The sequence below is a fragment of the Anomaloglossus baeobatrachus genome, chromosome 2 (assembly GCF_048569485.1).
Source record: "Anomaloglossus baeobatrachus isolate aAnoBae1 chromosome 2, aAnoBae1.hap1, whole genome shotgun sequence".
In the NCBI taxonomy this organism is placed as follows: Eukaryota; Metazoa; Chordata; class Amphibia; order Anura; family Aromobatidae; genus Anomaloglossus; species Anomaloglossus baeobatrachus.
In genome coordinates this window covers 499604824-499629382 of record NC_134354.1, presented here as the reverse complement: position 1 = coordinate 499629382, position 24559 = coordinate 499604824, and the positions used below count along the sequence as shown (strand labels likewise).

At 42.6% G+C, this 24559-nt stretch overlaps 1 protein-coding gene across 10 annotated transcripts in view; it reads left to right on the top strand.

The window, feature by feature from the left end:
• DMD (dystrophin) overlaps window positions 1-24559 on the top strand; it is a 4177531-nt gene that overhangs the window by 3321711 nt on the left and 831261 nt on the right. For 9 of the 10 annotated variants that reach the window (XM_075336500.1, XM_075336497.1, XM_075336505.1 and 6 more), the window contains 2 exons: window positions 3397-3569; window positions 8960-9116. In XM_075336500.1, coding sequence (XP_075192615.1) covers window positions 3397-3569; window positions 8960-9116 — 330 coding nt within the window. Of the gene's footprint in view, window positions 1-2051; window positions 2131-3396; window positions 3570-8959; window positions 9117-24559 lie in introns of those variants that run through there. The other variant, XM_075336507.1, reaches the window with a different exon arrangement.

The window sequence follows — 24559 nt, the reverse complement described above, 5'->3', positions numbered from 1 at the left end:
AATGTTAGCTACGGTAGCGATCACCACATATCGTGCCACTGATGGGGGCGGGTGCTATCGCACACAACATCGCTAGCAATCGCTAGCGATGTCACAACGAGTAAAGCACCCTTTAGTCTCATTACACCTGGCTAGATATGAATATGCTCTACTTGTAGCCTAGACATTGTTATGAAAAAAATGCAAGGAGAGTATGTAATGTCAATCTATTTAATACAATATTATACACTCTAGACTTTTTTTTTGTAATTGACAGATTTGAAGCTAGGAATAACTTTATACTGATATTGCATTGAGTCTAGTAAATAAAAGAATCATAGAATCATAGAATATTAGAGTTGGAATGGACCTCCTGGGTCATCTAGTCCAACCCCCGGCTCAAAGCAGGATTCACTAAATCATCCCAGACAGATGTCTGTCCAAACTCTTTTTAAAGACTTCCATTGAAGGAAAACTCACAACCTCTCGTGGCAGCCTGTTCCACTCGTTGATCACCCTCCATGTCAAAAAGTTTTTTCTAATATCTAATCTGTGTCTCCTCCTCATCAGTTTCATCCCATCCTTATGAATGTATTTTAAATTGCATTTTGACCCTTCTTTATACCATGTTTTTATCATACAATACAAGGGGCATCCTCTAAGTCTTGGAGAAAGAAGGTTTCTACATCAACATAGAAGGGGATTCTTTAGAATAATATAATTGAGAGGAAGGAATGCTGTGCTAGGGGAAGTCATCATAGGAAATACATGGAAAGAGTTAAAAATGGGCCTGATGTCTTTCTTAAAGGGAATATGTTTGCAGGCTTTTGCTATGTAATCTGAGTGCAGCATGATGTAGGGGTAGATAGTCTGATTTTGGTGAGGCTATGTTTTGTAGTTTCAATACAATCAATGTTTTATCAGCAGGATATTATCACTAAAAGACTAGGTCTCGCGTGCAGGCCAGTCAGGCTAATCTGAGTAACCTTGCCCCCACCAACGATAGACAGCTTGATTAGAATGCACAATTCACACAGAAAACTGACAGTGTAGTGTGGATGGGTTATACACAACTCAGCATTCTGAGCACTGCTACATCTGCATCAGAGAAAACAGGGATCCATCAAACCTACACCAAGGAGTCCAGTAAGTGATACATCCCTGGAATCAGCTTTTCTGTCCCTTCATCATGCAACTCTTCGATTCCATTGCAAAACGTTGCTGACAAATTCCCTTTAAGGATAATAATTTCACAAGGTAAAGGTATTAAATTACTGGAAATAGGCCATTGATATATTTATTTATAGTCTATTTATTTATATTCAGAGTTGGAGAGGCATTTTATCCCTAAGCTGAGAAAAACTTGATCTCGGCTGATACGATTTTTTGCCTTCTTCTGGATCAACATTACAAGAGAAAAGGTTGAAACGGATTGACATGTCTTTTTAATTCTTAGAAACAATATTACTATGTAAATTATCTTCAAAATAGAATATATGCATGCTTGAATGTGTTTCATCTTAAAGACTTTGGCAGTATAATGTAATATGACTTAATTATGCAGTATGTTTTAAAGTGTCTCTAAAGTCAAACTGAGCTTCATTTTATCTGACCAATAAAAGCCATAAAAAAGAGAGAAAGTTACAACAGAGGCATATAAACATACAGATTCATTCAAATACAAAGAATCTATTCAGCATGTAGGCCGAGAGGAATGCCAGCAGGCCTGTGAAAGAATTTTCCTTTGGCATCAATCGGCACACTCAAGTGAGAGAGAAAAAGCTAAAACGCGGCCTCTTTTGATTATGCCATGTCGTATACTGTATGTTAACCCTTTTGTCACCGTTTGGATTTGAATAATGCTGAAGCTTCATAGTTTTTACACTGGTCTCCTGTTGGAGAAACGGTTAAACACAAGAGTTTGCCCTTCCGCGTTCTCTATTAGGTCATCGCGCCACCCTACACTTGGGGATGGGATCTGAAACAAAGTATCATTTGTCTCTAATATGAGATCTTGCTTTGGGAAATGTTTTTGAGAACATTATGTAACAAGAGTTGGTACTTCAGCACCATCACTTCAGAATTGCCTCTGAGTACAACTGATGTTACACTCTTCAAAGCATGTTGCATAGGAGGAAATATAATGTGAAGGTTAGAGCGGATTCGGACGTGTTGCCTTACTAACACATTGTGTGAGCAATCTTGTAATAATGCTGCTTCTGCTACAACTTCTTTAGCTGTGCAAAATATATATAATTTATCTCATAGTAATATATTTTAGAAAGGCACTATTATACATAGAGGCATATGCAAGGTTTTGGTAAATTCTCTTTTTAAATATTTTTTTTTTTTTATAATTTTATTAATATTATTATAAGCAATAATAGTAATAATAATAATAGATTTTCCTTAAATTCAATACCCATTAACCAAGTTTCAGCTTTTATTTCTCCAAATTATTTTTCTTGTTATTAACAACAATAATAATAATAATAATAATAATAATAATAGATTTCAACTTTTATTTCTCCAAACTATTTCTCTTATCACCATCAACAATAACATAATAATAATAATAATAATAATAATAATAATAATAATAATAATAATAATAATATTGTCCTTAACTTCAATTTCCATTACCCAAGTTTCAACTTTTATTTCTCCAAATTATTTTTCTTATTATTACCAACAATAACATAATAATAACAACAACAATAATAATAATAATAATAATAACAATAATAAAAAATTGTCCTTAAATTCAATTTCCATTAACCGAGTTTCAACTTTTATTTCTCCAAATTTCCTAGTGTTTGTATAAGCACTTTGGATCACAGCAGATCAGTACAAATACACGTTGTTACATAGACAATGTAAGAGTCATACTATTAGTGTAATCATATATTATGATGGTATAATTCTGTATAAAACACATAACTCTAGTAATCACTAATTTTATTCTAATTCCTATAAAAGAGTGAGTTTGTTTCCAGTCTTGTCTCCTTCTTGCATGCATTGAATACAATTATGTTTAACTATGTCACTTTCACTACTTGCATAAATCATATTCATGAATTCTAATTAATGATGTCTAAGTAAATAACTGTAAGATACAAGTTGAGCAATTTATTAAATTTTCTATAATCAAATTCAGCTAAAACATGTTATCAGTACTGGTGCTTTATATAATTCTCATATATTATTAATAGTTTTTTTTATGTGATTGACCAGTCAAGAGATTATAGAATATTTAGGTGATGGATTAGTTGTTTCCCTCTGTGCTTTATAGTCTTTGCCATCATTTATTTCAGCTTTTTGCATTGGTGAGAACCCTTTACATTTGACATTTTTATTTATATACAGTATGTTTCTACAGTTTTATGTAATAATAATATTTTTTTATATATATACTAGGAATTACAAGCGGACATTGATGCCCACACAGAGGTTTTCCATTCTTTGGATGAAAATGGACAAAAAATCCTTAAATCTTTGGAAGGGTCTGAAGATGGCTCTCTATTGCACAGGAGGCTTGATAATATGAACATCCGATGGAATGAGCTCAGGAAAAAGTCTCTTAACATCAGGTATTGGACAGGGCCGAACATACTAAACAATGAGATTAAACTTAATAATTTTCTTATTGTGCTAACGTATCGTGAAAGATTTACATCCCATGGCTATTACATAATCATATTGTGTTCAAGTCAAAGTACATGTGCTCCCTTGTAGTTATTATTCATGTGTATAACTAAAAAAAACACATAAATATTGTAAAGTGATTCTACTTATCTGGAAACCTCTCAAAAATATGAATATTAATCTAAGATGTTCAAGAATCATAAGGGAAATGTATCTTTTCCAGGAAAGCATTTAATTATCTAAATATTAATATCATAAGTGCTTATAAATTAGAGATTACTTTTTTAGATATTTCCTTCTGTACTTAATATCAACTATGTCTGTTTTTTTCATAAAGATAGCTTCAGCACGGTGGCTCAGTGGTTAGCACTGCAGTCTTGCAGCACTAAGGTCCTGGGTTTAAATCCCACCAAGGACATCATCTGCAAGGAGTTGATGTTCTCCCCATGTTTGAGTGGGTTTCCTCCAGGTTCTCCGGTTTCCTCCCACACTCCAAAAACATACTGGTAGGGAATTTAAATTGTGAGCCCCAATGGGGACAGTGTTGCCATTGTATATAAAGTGCTGTGGAATCAATAGCGCTATATAATTGAATAAATATTATTTCATTTAGAATAGTAACAAAGGACGGAGTGCTGGCTATTGTGTTGGTCTATATTTTTTTGTTTTAAGTTTAGTTGAATAGGCATTAAAACTAATTTTCTACCAGCCATAAACTTCTGGCCGAAAAGTAGCAAATTAATAGCAATATATAGCGTTAAAGATGAAAAAATGCTACAGTTTCTTGACTGTCATAGTAGTCAATCTGTTTTTTCATAGAGATAACTCGATAGGTATGTGAGGTTTTTGGCAGTGTAAACACAAGTGTGCCCTTGTGGACCATGTGATAGCAAGGTTACCCAGATTGCCATGAACCATGGCGTGTATCCAGGTTTCTAAGGTGCTCATGCGAACTATGGAAATGTAATTGTTAGTGGTTAAATAAACTCCATAAAGAAGTTACATACAGATACTGTAGGTTTGCAACAAAGATAGTTTGATAAAATAATATAATAATGATTGCCGTCATTTTAGGTCATTATGTTAGTTGGTTTCATACCATTGCGATGGAAATCAGAAAATTCTAGCAAATGTATTTATATCTAATGATGTACTGTAGAAACAAGGGTGCATTGGTCACATTTCTGACCAGTACCTAAGTAAGGAGATCATCTTCTGTAGCACTTATGTTGACTAAGGGACTATAGGGATGAGGTTTTGCTGGCAGACGGTGAGTATTAGAGAGTTGTCAAATGAGAGAGGCGGTGAGAAGTTGTCTAGGTCCTGGTGTAAGGTATTCACTATGTTTACCTTCCCCTGTTTGGCCACATAGATGATACTGTTCTGTGTAGAGAGAGAAGGCGCAAGACAACAGTAGTAGGATCTGCCTACTCTTCCTCATTTTTGCCATCTGATCAGCATTGCCAACCATCTAAAAATTCTAGACAGTCTGTAAATATAGGGTACTTTTTCATCCTGTCCATAATTTTTTCTAAATCAAACAAATTTTATTAGGCACATTATAGTCATAACAGATCATGGAATCATCAAAATTCAATAAATATATCAAGGGTATCCTGTCCATAATTTGATGCGTCCATGATTTGTTTTGAAGCTGATTTGCATGACTGTATTTATACCCTTTTACAGTACGCAGTAAAGGCAGCTATTGTCTTCATATAGGATTTATGGTCTGCAGACATGTGTCACTTATAATGTTAATGATTTAGTACGATTATATAATGTGTCCGTAAGAAAAGGTGGCTTTCTGTGATTTATTTTGAGAATTTGTCCAGGAAAAAAATAAAAATCAAGTGGAAAACTGTGCATTTTACTTTTGATAATCATCAAGTAAATTGTTTTTGCTTGGCCTATGGGTCTTCAACATATGGAGCGTCATTGAATTAAAAGAGTTATTAGATCAAGCCCATTTCTATAGACATTATGTTCAGAATCTTCCTTAAGGCTACTTTACACGCTGCGATATCGGTCCCGATATTGCTAGCGTGGGTACCCGCCCCCATCTGTTGCACGACACGGGCAAATCGCTGCCTGTGCCGCACAACATCGCCCAGACCCATCACACATACTTACCTGCCCGGCGACGTCGCTGTGACCGGCGAACCGCCTCCTTTCTAAGGGGGCGGTCCGTGCGGCGTCACAGCGACGTCACTGAACGGCCGCCCAATAGCAGCGGAGGGGCGGAGCTGAGCGGGACGTAACATCCCGCCCACCTCCTTCCTTCCGCATAGCGGCCGGGAGGCAGGTAAGGAGAGGTTCCTCGTTCCTGCGGCGTCACACATAGCGATGTGTGCTGCTGCAGGAGCGACGAACTACATCGTTACTGCTGCAGTAACGATAATCGAGAATGGACCCCCATGTCACCGATGAGCGATTTTGCACGTTTTTGCAATGATGCAAAATCGCTCATCGGTGTCACACGCAGCAACATCGCTAATGCGGCCGGATGTGCGTCACAAATTTTGTGACCCCAACGACTTCGCATTAGCGATGTCGCAGCGTGTAAAGCCCCCTTTATTCAATACATTCCTTGTAAAGTGACCCTAAAGACAAAGAGGTGATACACGCAGTCTATTCTGCTCAACCTGACGTCAGGCATAGAAAGACACCAGGGCATGCAAAGCCGGACAGTTGCCTATTAATTCATTCTCTATATATCTGGTGATCTTGGTGGACACTAGCGTTATTCCACTTCCAATGTCACTGCTTCCTTTAGGAATATCCCAGCTCCTTGATCCTGTAAATAAGTGCAATAAATCCTGGGTGGCAGTGATCAGCTGCAGTGTTCACATATTAGTAGGGCACATTATTGCTACTGTTTGTGAGGAACATAGGAGCATTGGCACTGGAGTAGTGGATCAGTAACAGGTGAATAATGTCTCTGCAATAATGTTCTTTTAACAATATGAGGTTTTTTTCAGCATGACAACCCTTTTTGGTGGGCATTAGCAGGTAATGGGTAAGGGAAAAATTTAACTTTTGCTCCTGGACCCATGAACATTTAGCTATGTGCCTGTCAAAATCAGTTTATTATTATTAAATTTACTTTTCAGTAATTTATCATTATTGTTATGTTTTTACCATATGTGTTAATATTTTTTTTATACTGTTTGTACCAATGTGTACCCAAAAGCGTTATGCGATTAAAGGGTGCCTTACACGCTGCGACATTTCTACCGATATATCGTCGGGGTCACGTCGTTAGTGATACACATCTGACACCGGTAGCAACATCGCAGCATGTGACACCAAGGAGCAACGATCAACGATCGCAAAATCGTTAAAAAACGATGATTGTTGACACGTCGCTCCTTTCCTTAATATTGCTGTTGCCACAGGTACGATGTTGTTTGTAGTTCCTGTGGCATCACACATCGCTATGTGTGACAGCAGAAACGAAGAACATCTTCTTACCTGTGTCCATCGGCAATGCGGAAGGAAGGATTTGGGCGGGATGTTACGTCCCGCTTATCTTCACCCCTCCGCTTCCATTGACTGGCCGCTTAGTGACGCTGCAGTGACATTGCTATGATGCCGAACGCACCTCCCCCTTGAGGGAGGGATTGTTTGGCGGTCACAGCGACGTCGCTGACAAGGTATGTGGCGTGTGACGCTGCCGTAGCAATAATGTTCGCTACAGCAGCGAGCACCAAATGTCGCATGAACGATGGGGGGCGGGTACTATCGCGCTCGACATCGCTAGCAATCTCTAACGATGTCGCAGCGTGTAAAGCACCCTTTAGAGTGCGACTATGAGGGTCATGCAAAAAGTTTATAATCTGAACCACTTTTAGTTATCATAGAGATCTGACAGTTATTATATATCTATATATAATGTGCTAAATTTCAGGCAAATTCAAAGATATTTCGCAACATATTCATCTGCAGTGCAGTGGCACAAAAATCCTCTGCCACAACACAACTGTGTCGCTTCCCTATGGTTGACTATGCATGGACTCTATCACTCAATGCTGCCCCATGCAATCATACAGTAAATCTTTTGTAGTAACACTCCTTTCAAGTGGAAATACTTTAAACTGCACATAGTTGTGACCGATTTTGAGAACTCGTGTTACTTCATTTATTTTAATAGCCTGTAAAATTTCAAAATTTTGACGAATTTTCCTAAAATTTGGATTCAGAGTATAACCCTCATATTATGAGTATTCCACAATGTAAGAAGATATTTTGATATTAGCAAATAATAGGTTATCGTTGGATTGCATGCCTTTAATGCCACATGTATTATTACAGCTTGATACAATTTCTGAGCTGTGTGAGCCATATTTTAGAACAGATAGGAGCTTATGAACCCATACTGCGCCTCTAGTTTTAAATTGAAGGCATACAGACATTTTTTCTCTTGGGTACATATGAAATCCAATAGAGAAAATCGTGCCATAGTCAGATGCCATATTATAGAGAAATTCTTTCCAAGGGGAAGATAGAAGAAAATAGCTTTATAACATAGTGCTGTATAGAATCACTTTATGATTGAACACAGAGTGCCCTTAGCTTAGTAGTAAGAAGTAGCATATATTTTTTAGAATTTTTTTTATTAATTTTTCAATAGTTACTATTAATTTTGATGTAACTCAAACTAATACTATAATATAAAGTAGCATACATTGTTTTGGAAAAAAAAATTGAGGATTCATTTCTTAATCATTCCCATTAATTTTGACATAGCTCAGACTAATACCATAGTATATCAGTTTCTATTAGTACCATTATGTTAAATTTCACCCTGATCATTTTTTTAGCAATTGAGGTCAATGGCTGAATTGAAGCCATTTCTAGATGCTGTGGTGAAACAATCAGTTTTTCAGTTTAGATCTATCGATAAAACACCTAAAAAACACAAGTTTTTATACGGGCTTTAGATCCATAACCCAATGATTTCTGCCAATTACCAAAAACTTTGCTCCTATAAATTGATTTATTGTTATCCGCCATGAACATGATAATCATTTCTATTTCGAAATATCCTGAACAAGGTCATAGCTGACCAATTTGGTCATATTTAGTTGTTTCTATCATATTCCCAGCCATTGAACTTCAGTATGTCTTCTAATTACTGTAAAATATAGCTCATCGTGGTAGCTCTGCATGTGAGTCGGCCTCTTTTTCTCTGCAATAAATTCTCATCAAAGAGCAGCTCATACATTAATTATTATTCCTCATCTAAAAAAGACTGGTATCAGTATGAAATGAGCTGTACATCTGCCATGATCTTTCTCCCCCTGACAATAATGTGATGCATAATGTCTTGTAGGTCTCATTTAGAAGCCAGCACGGAGCACTGGAAGCGATTACATATCTCTCTGCAGGAGCTTCTTGCATGGCTGCAGCTGAAGAACGAGGAGCTAAAGCAGCAGGAGCCCATTGGTGGGGACATTCCCAAAGTGCAAAGCCAGATTGACACGCATCGGGTAGGAGGTTTTAGCAATTTTTTATATAATGTAAAAAGGCATTTCAATAAATATATATGGAAAAGTCTCATCTCCATACATGCTAAATATAATAGAAAAAAATGTGTGAAAGGCTATCTTTCATTTATGAGAAGTTCTGGGTGCATATTGCTAATCCCTACGAAACTGTCCCTGTATACACTAGCATAGATCAAAAGATCTTTAGAAAAAGTATTTCTAAAAATCTTTTATCCTATGCGAATAAGCGTAGGGACTAGTCCCAAGGGTGTTATATCCCCCGACTAGTCCACCCTCTTAGTATGTTAGTACGCCCACAGGGGTAAACTAATATGCTATTCAATGCAGCATCACCAGTTGTGCCGTGCGTACCTGTGTCTGATGTGACCGTGCTTCTGAATGCTCGGCACTTCCGGTCATGTGCACTAGACGTTTCTGAAGCCAGAACGCTTACACCCGGCTTCATACTGCTCATATCCGGAAGTGCCCAGCTTTCAGAAGTATGGTCACAGCACACATGGGTACGTGTGTCACCGCTGGTAATGCTGCATTGAATAGCATGTTAGCACGCCTCTGTGGGTGTACTAACATGCTATGAGGGTGGACTAGTTAGGGCATATAACGCCCTTGGGACTAGTCCCTGCGCTAATGAGCATAAGATAAAAGATCTTATGGTTCTGGTTGCATATTGCACATGATAGGTTCCCTTTAAGATGGTCCAATGTTAGTAATAGATCTTAAGGGTCAGAGTACACCATTATCTCCTTCTCTTCATAACCATAGGGTTCAATGAGTAAAATCTAATTGCCTGCAGCCACCACTTGAAGAATGACTTAGTTGTGCCTATTTCTAAATTGAAAGGGTTTACCCAATCACTAATCTATTTAAAGAAAAAACAAAATAGTCCAATAATTGGTTATTGCAGACACATGTCCTTGTTGTAACATCTCTTCTGAATTGGGAAGTGTAAAACGAGCTCCAAGCCACACACATATATTATAAAATGAAGAAGCACTAAAGTCTAGACCAATGCAAATTAAATGAAAGAAACACTCAGTAGACTTTGTCCAACCCTTACAAGATGTGAGGTCTTACTTAAAGAGAACCAGCCATCTGGATTTTCATATACAAAATATAGCCAGTGCTATACTGGCGCTAGGATGGTGAATGTAAGCTTCCCTTTTGTTCTGAGATTAGATGTTTTATTTCAGAAATATGTGCATGTAAAGTTACAGAAATGTACTGCTATTTGATTGACAGCAGCTAGAGAATATCTAACAGGTGGGTGGGGTTTTGCTATCTATTTCCATCTCTGTCTGCTGCCTGGCCTTGGTGATGTTAGACTATATGGTTGGTTCTCTTTAATAAAATGTATAGATATGTCAATGTAAAGAATTGTAAAACTGGTCAGAAAAATCAAATTGATGAGAACTAAATAATCCTTTAAAACAAAAAAGCATTAAACCAATGTGATGTTTATTTTATTTTTTAGACTTTATTGTGGCAGTTCTTGGGCTGTCATTTTTATTAGAATTGGAATGTATCTGAAATAGGCTTTGTTAATAGATAACTTGGATACACTCCTGAACATTTAAATTACATCACCAAGAAGGAAAAGTTTAGAAAATATGAAAGTTATAGAAATGATAGACATAGTAATGATATGCACATTATGAAAAAAAAATGGGAAAAAAATATTTACATCTCCAGTTATACAGTATCATGTAGTGTTATGCACTGAAATATCTGCATTGAAATGCTTGATTTGTCCTGAGGAAGAAGCCATAAGGCTTTGAAACGCGTAGACAAATAATATCATTCCCTCTACATGGATCCTCTTTTCTATGGCAGCGCAGTCTATTAACCCTTTTCTCTCCAAATTTGAACTGCATTTAAATGCTTTGGCATGCTGTCAATGAGGGTATGTCACAAACAGGTTTTTACAAACATTGCCGACTGTCATGGCAGCATTAAGATCTGTGGAAGCTACATACTCTGGCTCTGTGCCTAGTAACTTTATTAATGTCTGTGATCAGTGCAGGCAGACTTGGGTGTCAACCCTCAGACTTGTAATTCATAGGCAGGCTACAAAAAGTTAATCTCTGCTTGGTGGCTTGTTAGTCTCCTTTGTTTACATGCTGTAGTGAAACTTGGCACATTCGCTCCCCCTCTGTACATGCTAGATGGAATATTCCATTAATGCTAGCTATAAGTTCTCGATACTGGTCTGGTGAGGTGTTGTGATTCAGACTTAGGGGTACTTTGCACACTACGACATTGCAAGCCGATGCTTGCGATGCCAAGCACTATAGTCCCCGCCCCCGTCGCACATACGTTATTGTGTTATAGCTGCCGTAGCGAACATTATCGCTACGGCAGCTTCACACGGACTTACCTGTCCTGTGACGTCGATCTGGCCGGCGAACCGCCTCCTTACTAAGGGGGCGGGTCGTGAAGCATCACAGCGACGTCACATGGCAGGCGGCCAATAGACACGGAGGGGCGGAGATGAGCCGGACGTAAACAATCCCGCCCACCTCCTTCCTTCCGCATAGCCGGCGTGAGCCGCAGGACGCAGGTAGGAGATGTTCCTGGCTCCTGCGGGTTCACACACAGTGATGTGTGCTGCCGCAGGAACGAGGAACAACATCGTAACATCGGTCCTTCCGAAATTATGGAAATGACCGACGCTACACCGATGATACGATTTCGACGCTTTTGCGCTCGTTAATCGTATCAAAAACGATTTACACACTCTGATATCGACAGCAACGCCGGATGTGCATCACTTTCGATTTGACCCCACCGACATTGCAGCTGCGATGTCGTAGTGTGCAAAGTACCCCTTACTGGTGGTTGTAGTACTTCCACGTAGGTGAAAGTACTTCTGCTCTTGTTACTAATTTTTGATGTAGTACAAACCAACATGTTTTTAAAATGTGGTCTCCATTTTCTTCATTATGTGCATATGATTAACATGTTTATTGACCCTGTGATTTCTATAATTCCACAATGTTTCCTTCCTTGCAATTTAAATGTCGAGGAGAATATAAAGAAATGGATGCGAATGAAAACAGATAAATCCAGCACTTGTCCACTGAAGTAATTAAAATATATTCATCTTTTATTTTTTCATGTTAAAAAAGTAGTCATTACAAACACTAGACATCCTGGAAACATCTGCTGACCAGGGGTTTCCAACTATAGGGATTTGGGCAATTTGTGGTACTACTGTAAGCCTTGGCCTGAAGGTGGAGGGCACCAAGAAGAATTGTCCTACTCCAATACTTTGCCTTTTAAAGTCAACCTGTATATTAGTAAACTAGCTTTTCCCAGCTATCTAACGCTCGGCACGCCCATTCCTATGTAATTAACGCTGCTGTTGATTAATTAAACTAAAGTTAATAATGACAACATTCAGTAGCATTGAAGTGGTTGAATTACGTTGATAATTGTTGACTGGCAACGAAAACATGACGTGAAAAATGCTGGGAGTTACACACTCATACATCTCAAGCTGAGGTGATTCAGCCAATGACAGACAAAGGCTGTGTAATGCTAAATTGCAACTCCCAGCATTTTTCACGTCACATTTTCGTTAGTAAATGTATTCCACTAAATGTAAAGCCAAAGGCCTAAGCTGTAAAAAAAATAACAATTTGATAATAGAATTATGATCCGTTTATCAGGAAAAATACATTTCTAGATTTACTACAATTGATAGTCCCTTCTGTCCACTAAGTAATAGCTACAAATGAGTTTATCCTTTAGACCATCTTGGATCCATTGATGAGATCCAGTTTTGGGCTCCACATTTTAAAAAGGACATTCAGAAGTTAAAGTCAGTTCAATGGCAGGCAACTAGATTATTGCAAGGAATGGAAGGCCTCCCATATGATGACAGGTTGTAAAAGTTAGATTTGCTTAGCTTAGAAAAAAGATGTGTCTCAGAGGAGATCTTTTATATGTCTAAATACATGCGTGGTCAATATAAAAGACTGGCACATGACTTATTACTTCTTACTTCCAAAGACAATACTAAAGACCAGGGGGCATACACTGCAAGTGGAAGAAAAGCGATTCTAGCAGCTAAATAGGAAAGGGTTCTTTACATTTAGGCAGTCAGACTGTGAAATGCCCTACTGCAACAGGTAATAATGTCAGATACTATAACAGCTTTTAAAAAAGGGCTGGATGATTTCTTCAGTATACACAACATTGTTGGTTTTAAGTAACTTAGTGACAAAATATATAATTGGTGGAGGAAGGTTGAACTAGATGGACCTAGGTCTTTTTTCAACCTATGTAACTATGCAACTATGATGTATCCGATTACTATCTAATTAATACATCAGTTAATTGTTCCATCATTATCATTTTATTATTGGTAATAACTAGGGATGATTGAATACCACAAATATTCGGCAACGCACATATTCGCCGAATAGGTCGCCACTATTCGATGATTTGCGAATATTCGATGCACAATGTAAGTCTATGGGAAACTCGAATAGTTGCCGAATAGCAACTATTTGGGCTTCCCATAGACTTACATTGCGCATCGAATATTCGCATAGCCATCTCTCTGTTGGCGTCCCTCAAGGCTCTGTCCTGGGACCCTTACATTTTTCTATCTACACATTTGGCATGGGACAACTCATAAAGTCCCATGGCTTCCAGTACCACCTATATGCCGATGATACACAGATCTACCTCTCTGGCCCAGATGTCACATCTCTGCTGTCCAGAATCCCGAAGTGTCTATCTGCTATATCCTCCTTTTTCTCCTCTCGCTTCCTAAAGCTCAATGTGGCCAAAACTGAACTAATCATCTTTCCTCCATCTCACCTACACTCTCCACCTGATCTAGCTATTACAATAAATAACACCAGGCTCTCGCCAGTACCCAAAGTTCCCTGCCTCGGAGTGACCTTTGACTTTGCCTTCTCCTTCATACCACACATCCAATCCCTCACCACCTCCTGCCGTCTTCAACTCAAAAATATTTCCAGAATCTGTCCTTTCCTCAACTCACAATCTACAAAAATGCTAGTCTAGTACATGCCCTCATAATCTCCCGCCTCGATTACTGTAACATCCTCCTCTGTGGCCTCCCTGCTAACACGCTCGCCCCTCTCCAGTCCATCCTTAATTCTCCTGCCCGACTAATCCACCTCTGTCCTCAATACCACCCCGCTTCTCCTCTCTGCAAGTCCCTCCACTGGCTTCCAATCTTCCACCGTATTCAATTCAAACTACTAACACTGACCTACAAAGCTGTGCATAATCTGTCTCCTCCGTATATCTCTGAACTAATCTCCCACTACACCCCAACACGCCACCTCCGGTCCTCCCAAGATCTCCTTCTCTCCTCCTCTCTCATTTGCTCCTCACGGAACCGACTCCAAGACTTCTCCCGAGCATCCCCAGTCTTCTGGAACTCGCTGCCTCAACACGTCAGATTATCTGCTACCCTTGCAAGCTTCAAACGGAACCTGAAAACCCATCTGTTCAGAAATGCTTATAATCTACAATGACCTCATTGCTTCACCACTGTGCGGAACTGCCGCCCTACCACCGTGCGGAGCTGCTGCCCGACCACCGTACGGAGCTGCTGCCCGACCACCATACGGAGCTGCCGCCCAATCTACACCCCACCTACTGTCTCCTCCCCAAAATCCTATGGAATGTAAGCCCGCAAGGGTAGGGGCCTCTTCCCTCTGTACTAGTCTGTCTACTGTAACTTGTGTATGTATTCTGTATGTAACCCCTTCTCATGTACAGCACCATGGAATTAATGGTGCTCTATAAATAAATAATAATAATAATAGCGGCAAACTATTTGTCAGATATTCGCGAAGCTGAATATTGCCGAATATTTGTGATATTCGATCATCCCTAGTAATAACCATGAGTGAAGCTGAAACTATTTTAGTTTGCTACCAAGTCTGGAGTACTATATATCCCTAAAAAAGCCATATAGGGATAATACTCTATGAATTTTATATCCCATGAGTGAGATTCGCTATTCGCTCTTCCAGGAAACTTTGGCCTTTTTTTAACCGCTGTGCGGTCTTCATTTATAATGTAAGCCCTAACATTTAGATTTCCGGATCTTTAAATGTTATGGGCTAATACATTTATTTTGAAGCAGGCTCAGAAGAGAAGCTCTGCCAAACCGGCCTGTGTTTCCCTAACTCCGACATACAACAGAACAAAACGAATAAATAAATCTTTGAAAGCTTGCTGAACATTCCTCCATCTCTCACCATATATCATATTGATATCTGTGTGACCCAGGGCACAAACTGGCACAAATTTATATCCATGCTGTTAGCATGTGATGAGCATTTTGTAAAGTCATAGATTAAAACAACAGGACCAAACATACTTTTCAATTGCCCATACTGTTTTCTACCACTAGCAATGATCAATGAGAAGATTATAATCTTCCTTAAGGTCTCTGCCACACTCATGTGAAATTCACGCACGTGCCGAGAGACACGTATTTCCCCTGCGTGTTGCGTGCAGGTAAGTACGTGTCTCTGGTACGTGCGGGCCACGTGTGTTCTACGTGTGCTATCCGCGATAGCACACGTAGAACCGGTAATTTACATACTCACCTGGTCCTTCCTGCTGTCCGTGCTGCTGTCCGTGGTGCTGATCTTCAGTCTCCAGCCCTCCCGTCTCCCCGCTGCTGCCAGGCAGTGAAGTAAATATTAAATGAGAATAATGAGCAGCGGTCGGCAGCAAGAGGCAGCAGCGGCAGAGACAGGAGGGCTGGAGAAGGTGAGTTAATGTTTTTTTTTTTTTTTCACTGACACGTGTGTTTTCTCCGGCGCGTGTCACACGGGACCGCATCCACACTACACCCGTGTGGTACGGGTGCGGGCCGTGTGACACCCGTGCTGCGGGAGAAAACACTGACATGTCAGCGCTTTGAAAAACGCACACGTACAAACGCACACGGACACACGTTCCGTGTGGTTTTACGTGTGTGTGCCTGCTACAATAGGGTAGCATTGCTTAACGTGTCTCCGTGCCGCCGGTACATGTAAAAAATGACAAACACATGCCGGCGGCACGGATGTGTGTCGCAGGCCTAATACAGCGCTGGCTTTTTCATGTCATGAATGGAGAGAAGTTACTACATGAACAGATCTGCAAAACAATGGATGTTTTTGTGTAAAATCCCTGCTGCTAACTAGTGGGGAAAAAAAAGAAACCAAAAAAGAAATACTTTTAGGATATTGGCGTTTTGATTCAATCTTCAGAATTAGACATCACAGTGTGTGCAGAACAGAGGCTCAGAGCTCTGTATATCTTTCTGGACCATTATCGCAGGTTATTTCCTTTGTTGGGAGTAAAGGCCAGAACAAAATGATTGGCACTTTTCTTACTTGACACTCCTGTGGCTGAAATAGATTTTGGATAGGATTTATACTGATTATAGGTTCAGTAGAAATTGCTTGTAACTCCAAGAAGGGGAATTGAACGGATTTGAAATGCATTTTGCTCACAAAATGACACTGAAACACCTGTTATGGGTCATTTTGTAAGTTTCTTCTCTGGCCTCTGCCCAATTGAAGCTTGTTTGTACAAATTAACTACTCCTCCAGACAATTACTGGATCAGTTTATAAATCACAATTTCAGAAATTACCGGCCACAATTCTGTGCACAAAAGAATGTAAGAATAGAGAGAAATACTAGCAGGACTTGTTTCATCTCAATGTAAGGCATGAGGTATAGCGATCCATTACATGCAGACATATATATTATTAAATCGATGTATATCTGTGTAACCAAGGTCTTCACATAGCAGCAGATGAGGGAATTTGGGCAATACCAGAAGGACACTTAATGGAGTAGACATTTTCAAAATGTCTTTAAAGGGAATTTGTCATGTCCCCATGCCCTCCAACCACCAGTTTTATATATTTATTACTAAATACTGTCACAGGTGTGTCACGCTTGACAGACAGTCCTGTGGTGTCCGGCTGTAGAAGGTCACAGCGTTTGGCCACACAAGCTGCTTCCTGACTTTTATTTTTTCCCTGCTTGGGATTAATCCCTTTCTCTTTAGGACCCTGTGGATTTCTTCACCTTTCAGCTGTTAATCATCAACACTTCCCTTTGTGTCCTTTTAAATACTCTCATTCTCCCTTGCTCTTTGCTGGTGTTAGGTTTAAAAAAATCCTTTACAGGTCTTGAGTGCAAGCAGTCAGCTTGTATTCATCTGGAGAAACTTTGTTGTTGTTGCTGTTCCTCTCTCTGAGTCATCTGGAGATAAGTTATTCGTAAACTTTCCCCTGTGTGTATTTCTTGTGTGTTACTTAGTACATAATGGGGTGGACTGAGTGCTCATCCCATCTGTTCCCTACCTAGGGCCCAGCTCAGAGATAACAAGAGTCAGTTTATCCTGCTCGGCACATAGGTGTGGAACCTATCTTGGGTAGTGAGGGAATCCAGGAGCCAATGATGGGTGTTAGGGCTGTACTCCAGAGGCGGCCTCCTTCTCGGGTCAGAGTCAGTGTGCCTGCTGTCTCTCCATTGCCCGAGGCTCACTCTGCGGGTTCAGTTCCACTTTGGTGCCATTCTGAGCATTTAGATCAATCCTCAGCTGTGTTATGAAGGGCAGTACAGGCGCCAGAGTCTAAGGGTGGAAAGCGGGCGTGTGTGCATGCTCGGGCCGAGTCTTTTACTAAGTCTGACTTTTTGGCCATTGAGCATGTGCACGACGTGGCATCTCCGGATTAGCCGTTGCTTGCTTGTAGACATCAGCTACACTGATTGAGCATGAGCTGAGGCTAGGCAGTGCTTAACTTGTATAGGGACGCTGCGAATGCCGGGATGGCGCTCAGTCTTTTCTTGCTTTGTGGCAAGAGGGTCTTTTAGGCAGGTCTCTCTACTAATCCATTACCTAATAATTATAGCCGGTGTCAGCCCTGGTAAAGCGTACTGATTATCGCTATCCTCCCCTTCCTATCACTAGTAACTGTGCTGGCTAAGCAAATTGTTGCTAGATCCTATCTTATTTAATGGCAGTTACAGTGCTAGTGAAGCCACTGTTATCTTTAGGTCTGCCTCACCTCTAACTGTATAACAGCACTGGTTAAGCAAATTGCTATCTTTTACCTTTTACTTTATTAGGTGGCAACACTGGTTAAGATAGCTGTAGACCTGAACCTTATTATTTGTAGCGGATGCTACTGCGTAGGTGTGCATGTTGTGGCTCTGCTTCCTCTGTACTTCAGTTTGCTAATTGGCACTTCACTCTGAGTGTGCAAATAACGATTGTTTTGCGCCCTTCTAATTTCAACCCAGTTTTTCTGGAGTCTATTGTTGTCCATCCAGCTCTATGGGCTCTGACCAGCTAAATCCATCCATAGCACGGTTGACCCCGGAGTGAGCTTGGAATTGTATTTTTCCATATTCTTCCAACATAACAGTAGGGTTGGTCAGGGGTCACCATTTCCCCCTTCTCTAGACGCAGGGTTACCCCTCCTTTCCCTTTCAACGTTAGTTTGGTACTTCACAGTACCTAGTGAGACAAATACCCTGGCTAGTCATCCCTTTAAACTGACACCTAATTGCATGTTTTAAGACAGTCTTTATAAACACTGTTTTTAATATGCTAATTAGGCTTTTGACTAGTCAATGAGGCATTAGTTTCCCCAGACTAGTGGGACCTCTCAGAATGTTATCACACTCCTGTGAGCGTTATACCATAATTTGCATTGATCCATTGTCATTGCCAGTGCTTTACAAATCTCCCTACTGTGTATGGCTTGCTACACTAAAGCTGGGGTCACACTAAACGACAGCGACAACGACGTCGCTGTTACGTCACCATTTTCTGTGACGTAACAGCGACCTTGTAAGTCGCTGTTATGATCGCTATTTAGCTGTCAAACACAGCAGACGCAGCAGTGATCATAACGACACGCGTCGCTGTGCTGCAACATGTGCAGAGAGCAGGGAGCCGCGCACACTGAGCGCTGGCTCCCTGCTCTCCTAGCTACAGTACACATCGGGTTAATTAACCCCATGTGTACTGCAGCTACATGTCACAGTGCAGAGAGCAGGGAGCCGCGCACACTGCTTAGCGCTGGCTCCCTGCTCTCCTAGCTACAGTGCACATCGGGTTAATTATACGATGTGTACTGCAGCTACATGTGCAGAGAGCAGGAACCGCGCACACTGCTTAGCGCTGGCTCCTTGCTCTCCTAGCTACAGTACACATTGGGTTAATTACACGATGTGTGTACTGCAGCTACATGTGCAGAGAGCAGGAGCCGGCGCTGGCAGCGTGAGAGCGGCGGAGGCTGGTAACGAAGGTAAATATCGGGTAACCACCTTGGTTACCCGATGTTTACCTTGGTTACAGCTTACCGCAGCTGCCAGATGCCGGCTCCTGCTCCCCGCTCGCTTCATTTCGTCGCTCTCTCGCTGTCACACACAGCGATGTGTGCGTCACAGCGGGAGAGCGACGACCAAAAAATGAAGCAGGACATTCAGTAACGAGTGGCGACCTCACAGCAGGGGCCGGCTCATTGCTGGATGTCACACACAGCGACAGCGACGGGACGTCGCTGCAACGTCACAGAAAATGGTGACGTAGCAGCGACGTCGTTGTCGTTGTGTGTGACACCACCTTAACATCATAGTGCCTCTGAAGCCGGATGTATGCTTCCCAGCTTTAGAGAGGAGCACTGCGCATGACCAGAAGTAAGGAAGATTGCAGCTTCCCTTCCGGACATGTGTAACGCACCTCTCTGATGCCGGGAAGCATACACCTGGCTTCACAGGCACTATGATGTTATTGCAGAAAGCCACACACATGAGCTTTATAAAGAGCTGGCAATGACAGGGGCGAGATAATATGCTGAGAGAGTCAACTAGTCTGAGGAAACTAATGCCCCATTAACTAGTGTAAAAGACTAATTAACATTTCCAGGACGCCACATGACAGCACTGTAGGAGTTGCTCCTTTGACCTTTACAGGGACAGGAAAATGCAAGAGGTTAAAAGCCCCTCCCCATCCCCCTCTCCTCAGTGTTTTTCCTGTCCCTGTACAGGACGGACGCAAGTCTTACCGTCGGATGTACGGGGTCCAGGCGGATCGGGGGGGCTTGCTGTCTCCTTCCTGCCGGTCAAGCAGCCCCTGGCCGACACCTCTAAAGGAGAGGTCCCTCAGCCAGCCGGTGGAGCGAGATTTCCCGGCAACAGCCGCTTCCCTCAGGTGAGGGCTCTCGGCATCCCGCTGTCCACTGCAGGCCATGAGGCACTTCCGGGTATGCGCACACCATGCGTTCCAGCATGACACGCACGCTGACGCATGCGCCGTGCAGAGATTGCAGCATTTCCTGGTCAGGGATATGGTGATGCCCTGGAAGGCAGTAGGTGATCCGGGATGGAGCACTGAAGGCGGGAACGGACCCTGACGTCGCCCAAACAGGTAATAAAACCGTGGGACCGGGGGATGGCTCACTATTCTCTGTATTCGCTTGTAATGGATGAGGATGACAGGTCGGATGCTGGAGCCCCTACAGAGTCCCAGGGTCAAGTAAGTGCAGGTGTACCTGGGTTCTGACCAGGGATGATAAGGGTAGTACCTGATTCAGTCTACCCCTTCATTTTAGGATTCTTCCACGACACGCACCGGCACTATTCCTAAGAAAGTTCAGAGGAAATCAGCCAGGATAAAAAAATGTGCAGTCTGTCATTCACATCTGTCAGAGTCCTGCACTAAGCAGCTGTGGGACCCTTGTATAGCTGAATTGGTCTCCAGTGAACAAAATTCCCTGCTGACGGACATGAGAGCTATGATACGCGAGGAAGTGCAGTCGGTCATTGCCAGTACATCATCCGACCTGGAATGTCGAGACACGCCTCGCAAACGACAGCGGCAGGACATGGGGATCTCTTCAGAAGAGGGAGAGGTTTCTTATGACTCTGATTCCCAGTTAGAGGAGGAGACGGCAGGTCCGGCACCAGAGGAGGGCCGTCGGTATCTTTTTTCCTCCTGTGATACGGATGACCTTCTTCGAGCCGTCAGAAAGACAATGATGGTGGAGGAGCAGGAGAAACCGAGGTCTGTCCAGGACGAAATGTTCGGAGGACTCAGGACTCAACGCCATCGAGTATTCCCTGTCAATCCCCATGTCAGAGCAATGATAATGGAGGAATGGCAGGAATCTGAGAGGAAGTTAGTAATTCCCAGGGAATTTCGGGCTCGCCTCCCATTCGAACCGGATGATATTAAGGATTGGGAGGATGTACCTAAAATCGATGTACCGGTGGCTAAGGTAGCTAGAAAGACTGCTATCCCATTTGAGGACTCGTCCGGGTTGAAAGACCCAATGGACAGAAAGGCAGACGGCCTTCTGAAAAGGGCATGGGAAGCTGCAGCCACCACTATCAAGACTAACATTGCGGCTACTTCAGTGGCCAGGTCCATGTCCAGGTGGTTAGATGACCTAGAATCCCTGATTGTGGATAGGGCTCCCAGGGAGACTGTCCAGGATTCTATATCCCTCCTGAAACTTGCCACAGGATTTATGGCAGATGCTTCAGCGGAATCGATTAGATTTTCTGCTAGAAATGAGGCATTAACTAATTCTGCCCGCAGGGCCATATGGTTAAAAACGTGGTCGGGGGATTGCGCCTCTAAAAACAAATTATGTGCTATCCCATTTTCAGGTGTGAGAGTTTTTGGTCCCACTCTAGACGATATACTAGAAAAGGCATCTGATAAGAAAGGGGGATTCCCCGAGGAAAAGACTCGTCGGGGCCCTCCTACCCGTTGGTTTCGTTCCTTTAGAAATCCTGACTACAAAAGTAGGGGTAAATCAGGTAGATGGAATTATTACAAAGGAGGAAAAGAGAGGAATCCCTCCTTTGACACTAGAAAAAAACAAAATTGATCCTGACGCCAAGGTGGGCGCACGTCTGGCGGGGTTTCAAGCGGCGTGGGAACGTATCACGTCCAATCCTTGGGTTCTCCAAGTGGTCTCAGGAGGTCTCCTGATAGAATTCTCTCGGGTGCCCCCCGACAGATTTCTTCTCATAAGAGTTCACTCCCCAGACTCATCCTGCCGTCTCTGGTCCGAGGTCCAAAATCTGTTACGTACCCGAGCAATATGTCCGGTTCCTCCTCGGGAACACTTCAGGGGCCACTACTCCAGTCTCTTTACCATTCTAAAACCGTCGGGAGATGTGCGCACCATTATCAATCTCAAGCCCCTGAATCGGTTCGTTCGCTATAAAAAATTCCGTATGGAATCCATCAAATCTGCCATCCCACTCATCAGTCATCATTCGGTTATGGCCACAATAGACCTGTCAAGCGCATATTATCATATAGCTATACACCCCGCCTGTCAAAAATTCCTGAGATTTGCTTTGGAAAAACAGGGTGTAATCTATCATTACCAGTTCCGGTGTCTTCCTTTTGGCCTGTCATCCGCTCCCTGAACCTTCACAAAAGTTATGGCGGAGGTGGTGGCCCACCTAAGAACACTGGGTGTCACCATCGTTCCATACCTAGACGATCTCCGCATTGCAGCCAACCCAAGAGAATTGTCTCACCAGGTGGTTCTCGCTCTATTCCAACTCCAGTCTCTGGGGTGGATGGTGAACATTCACAAATCGAATTTACTGGCGGAATCCAGAAAGATCTTCTTAGGCATACTTCTGGACTCGGATGCCAGAATGTCATTCTTACCGGCCCTGAAGGTGAGGTTACTCCGACGCAGGATACGGGCCTTCCGAAGTCAAGAGAAGTGCACTATCCGGGAAGCTATGAGGGTGTTGGGTCTGATGACGTCCTGTATCCCATGTGTACGGTGGAGCCAGTTCCATTCAAGACCGCTTTAGCAACTGATTCTTTCAAGACCAGTGGGTCGCCACTGCTCACTGGCCAGCCGAACCACCTTGAACCGCAAGATCATCCTTCCGCTGCGGCTTCGACGCATTCTGCAATGGTGGACAACCAAGGAGCATCTCTCGGTGGGAGTTCATTGGGACTACTCGCCATCGGTTACGCTCATTACCGACACCAGCCAAACAGGTTGGGGGGCACACGTGGGCAAGGTTTCTTTCCAGGGAACATGGCCAAACCAGTCGATGACCTACTCTTCCAACTACAGGGAGTTGAACGCAGTCTGGCAGGCCCTCAGCAGCAGACAACACCTATTTCTGCATCAACATGTCCGCATCCTCTCGGACAATGTAACAACGGTGGCGTTTCTCAGACACCAGGGCGGCCCGAGACATCACCAGTTGCAAGCCTTGGTGCACCTCATCTTCCGCTGGGCCGAGACATCTGTTCTGTCCATTTCGGCTGTCCATCTGAAGGGATCCGACAATCATCTGGCGGATTATCTCAGCAGACACCGGATAGACCCCACAGGTTGGTGCCTCAACGACTCAGTGTTCCAGTCACTAATTGCCCAGTGGGGGATGCCTCATTGGGACCTGTTCGCGTCCAGGAGCAACTCGAAGTGCAAGAACTTCTTCTCTCTCAATCCCAATGACCGACCAGCAGCAGTGGATGCGATGTCTCAACCTTGGGTCATGGAACTGGCATATGCCTTCCCTCCTCTTCCCTTGATTTCCAGAGTCCTTCAGAAGATCCGACAGGACAGGGCCAAGGTCATCCTCATTGTTCCGTTTTGGCCGAGAAGGAGCTGGTTCTCGCTCCTGAACAACATGGCGGTGGACGAGCCCGTTCTTCTTCCCCTACAGGAGGATCTACTCAGCCAGGGTCCAGTGTTCCACCAGGATCTTCCCAATCTTCATCTGTCGGCTTGGATCCTGAGGGGCGATTCTTGAAGAATAAGGGCTTATCCGCAGCGGATATTACTACCCTACAAGCCAGTAGGAAGCCGGTTACTCAGGCAATTTATCGGCGGATATGGACTCGGTTTTGTGCCTTCCTAGGTGAGGAACCGAAGGACAGTGCCCATCCAGATATTCCTCGAATCCTTGATTTTCTTCAAGAAGGTTTCCGCTAGGGCCTGAAACCCAGTACAATAAAAGTCCAGATCTCGGCGCTCAGTGTGTTTTTCGATACTTCCCTCGCTTCCCATCCTTGGATTGTCCGTTTTGTCAAAGGACTTCAAAGATTGCGGCCTACTATTCGATCCACAGTTCCTCCATGGGATCTGGGTCTAGTTCTCAATGGACTCTGCGAAGTTCCGTTCGAACCTCTGGATAATGTAACTATTCAGCAATTATCCTTCAAAACGGCTTTTTTGGTAGCCATTACCACTGCGAAGAGAATTGGAGAACTGCAAGCTTTATCCATTCGACCTCCATATCTCCAGATCCTGCCCAACAGAATCATTTTGAAGCTTGATCCAACGTTCCGGCCGAAGGTGGTGTCCACGACTAATCTAGAACAAGAAGTAGTCTTGCCGGCGTTCTGTTCCGACTCTCCAT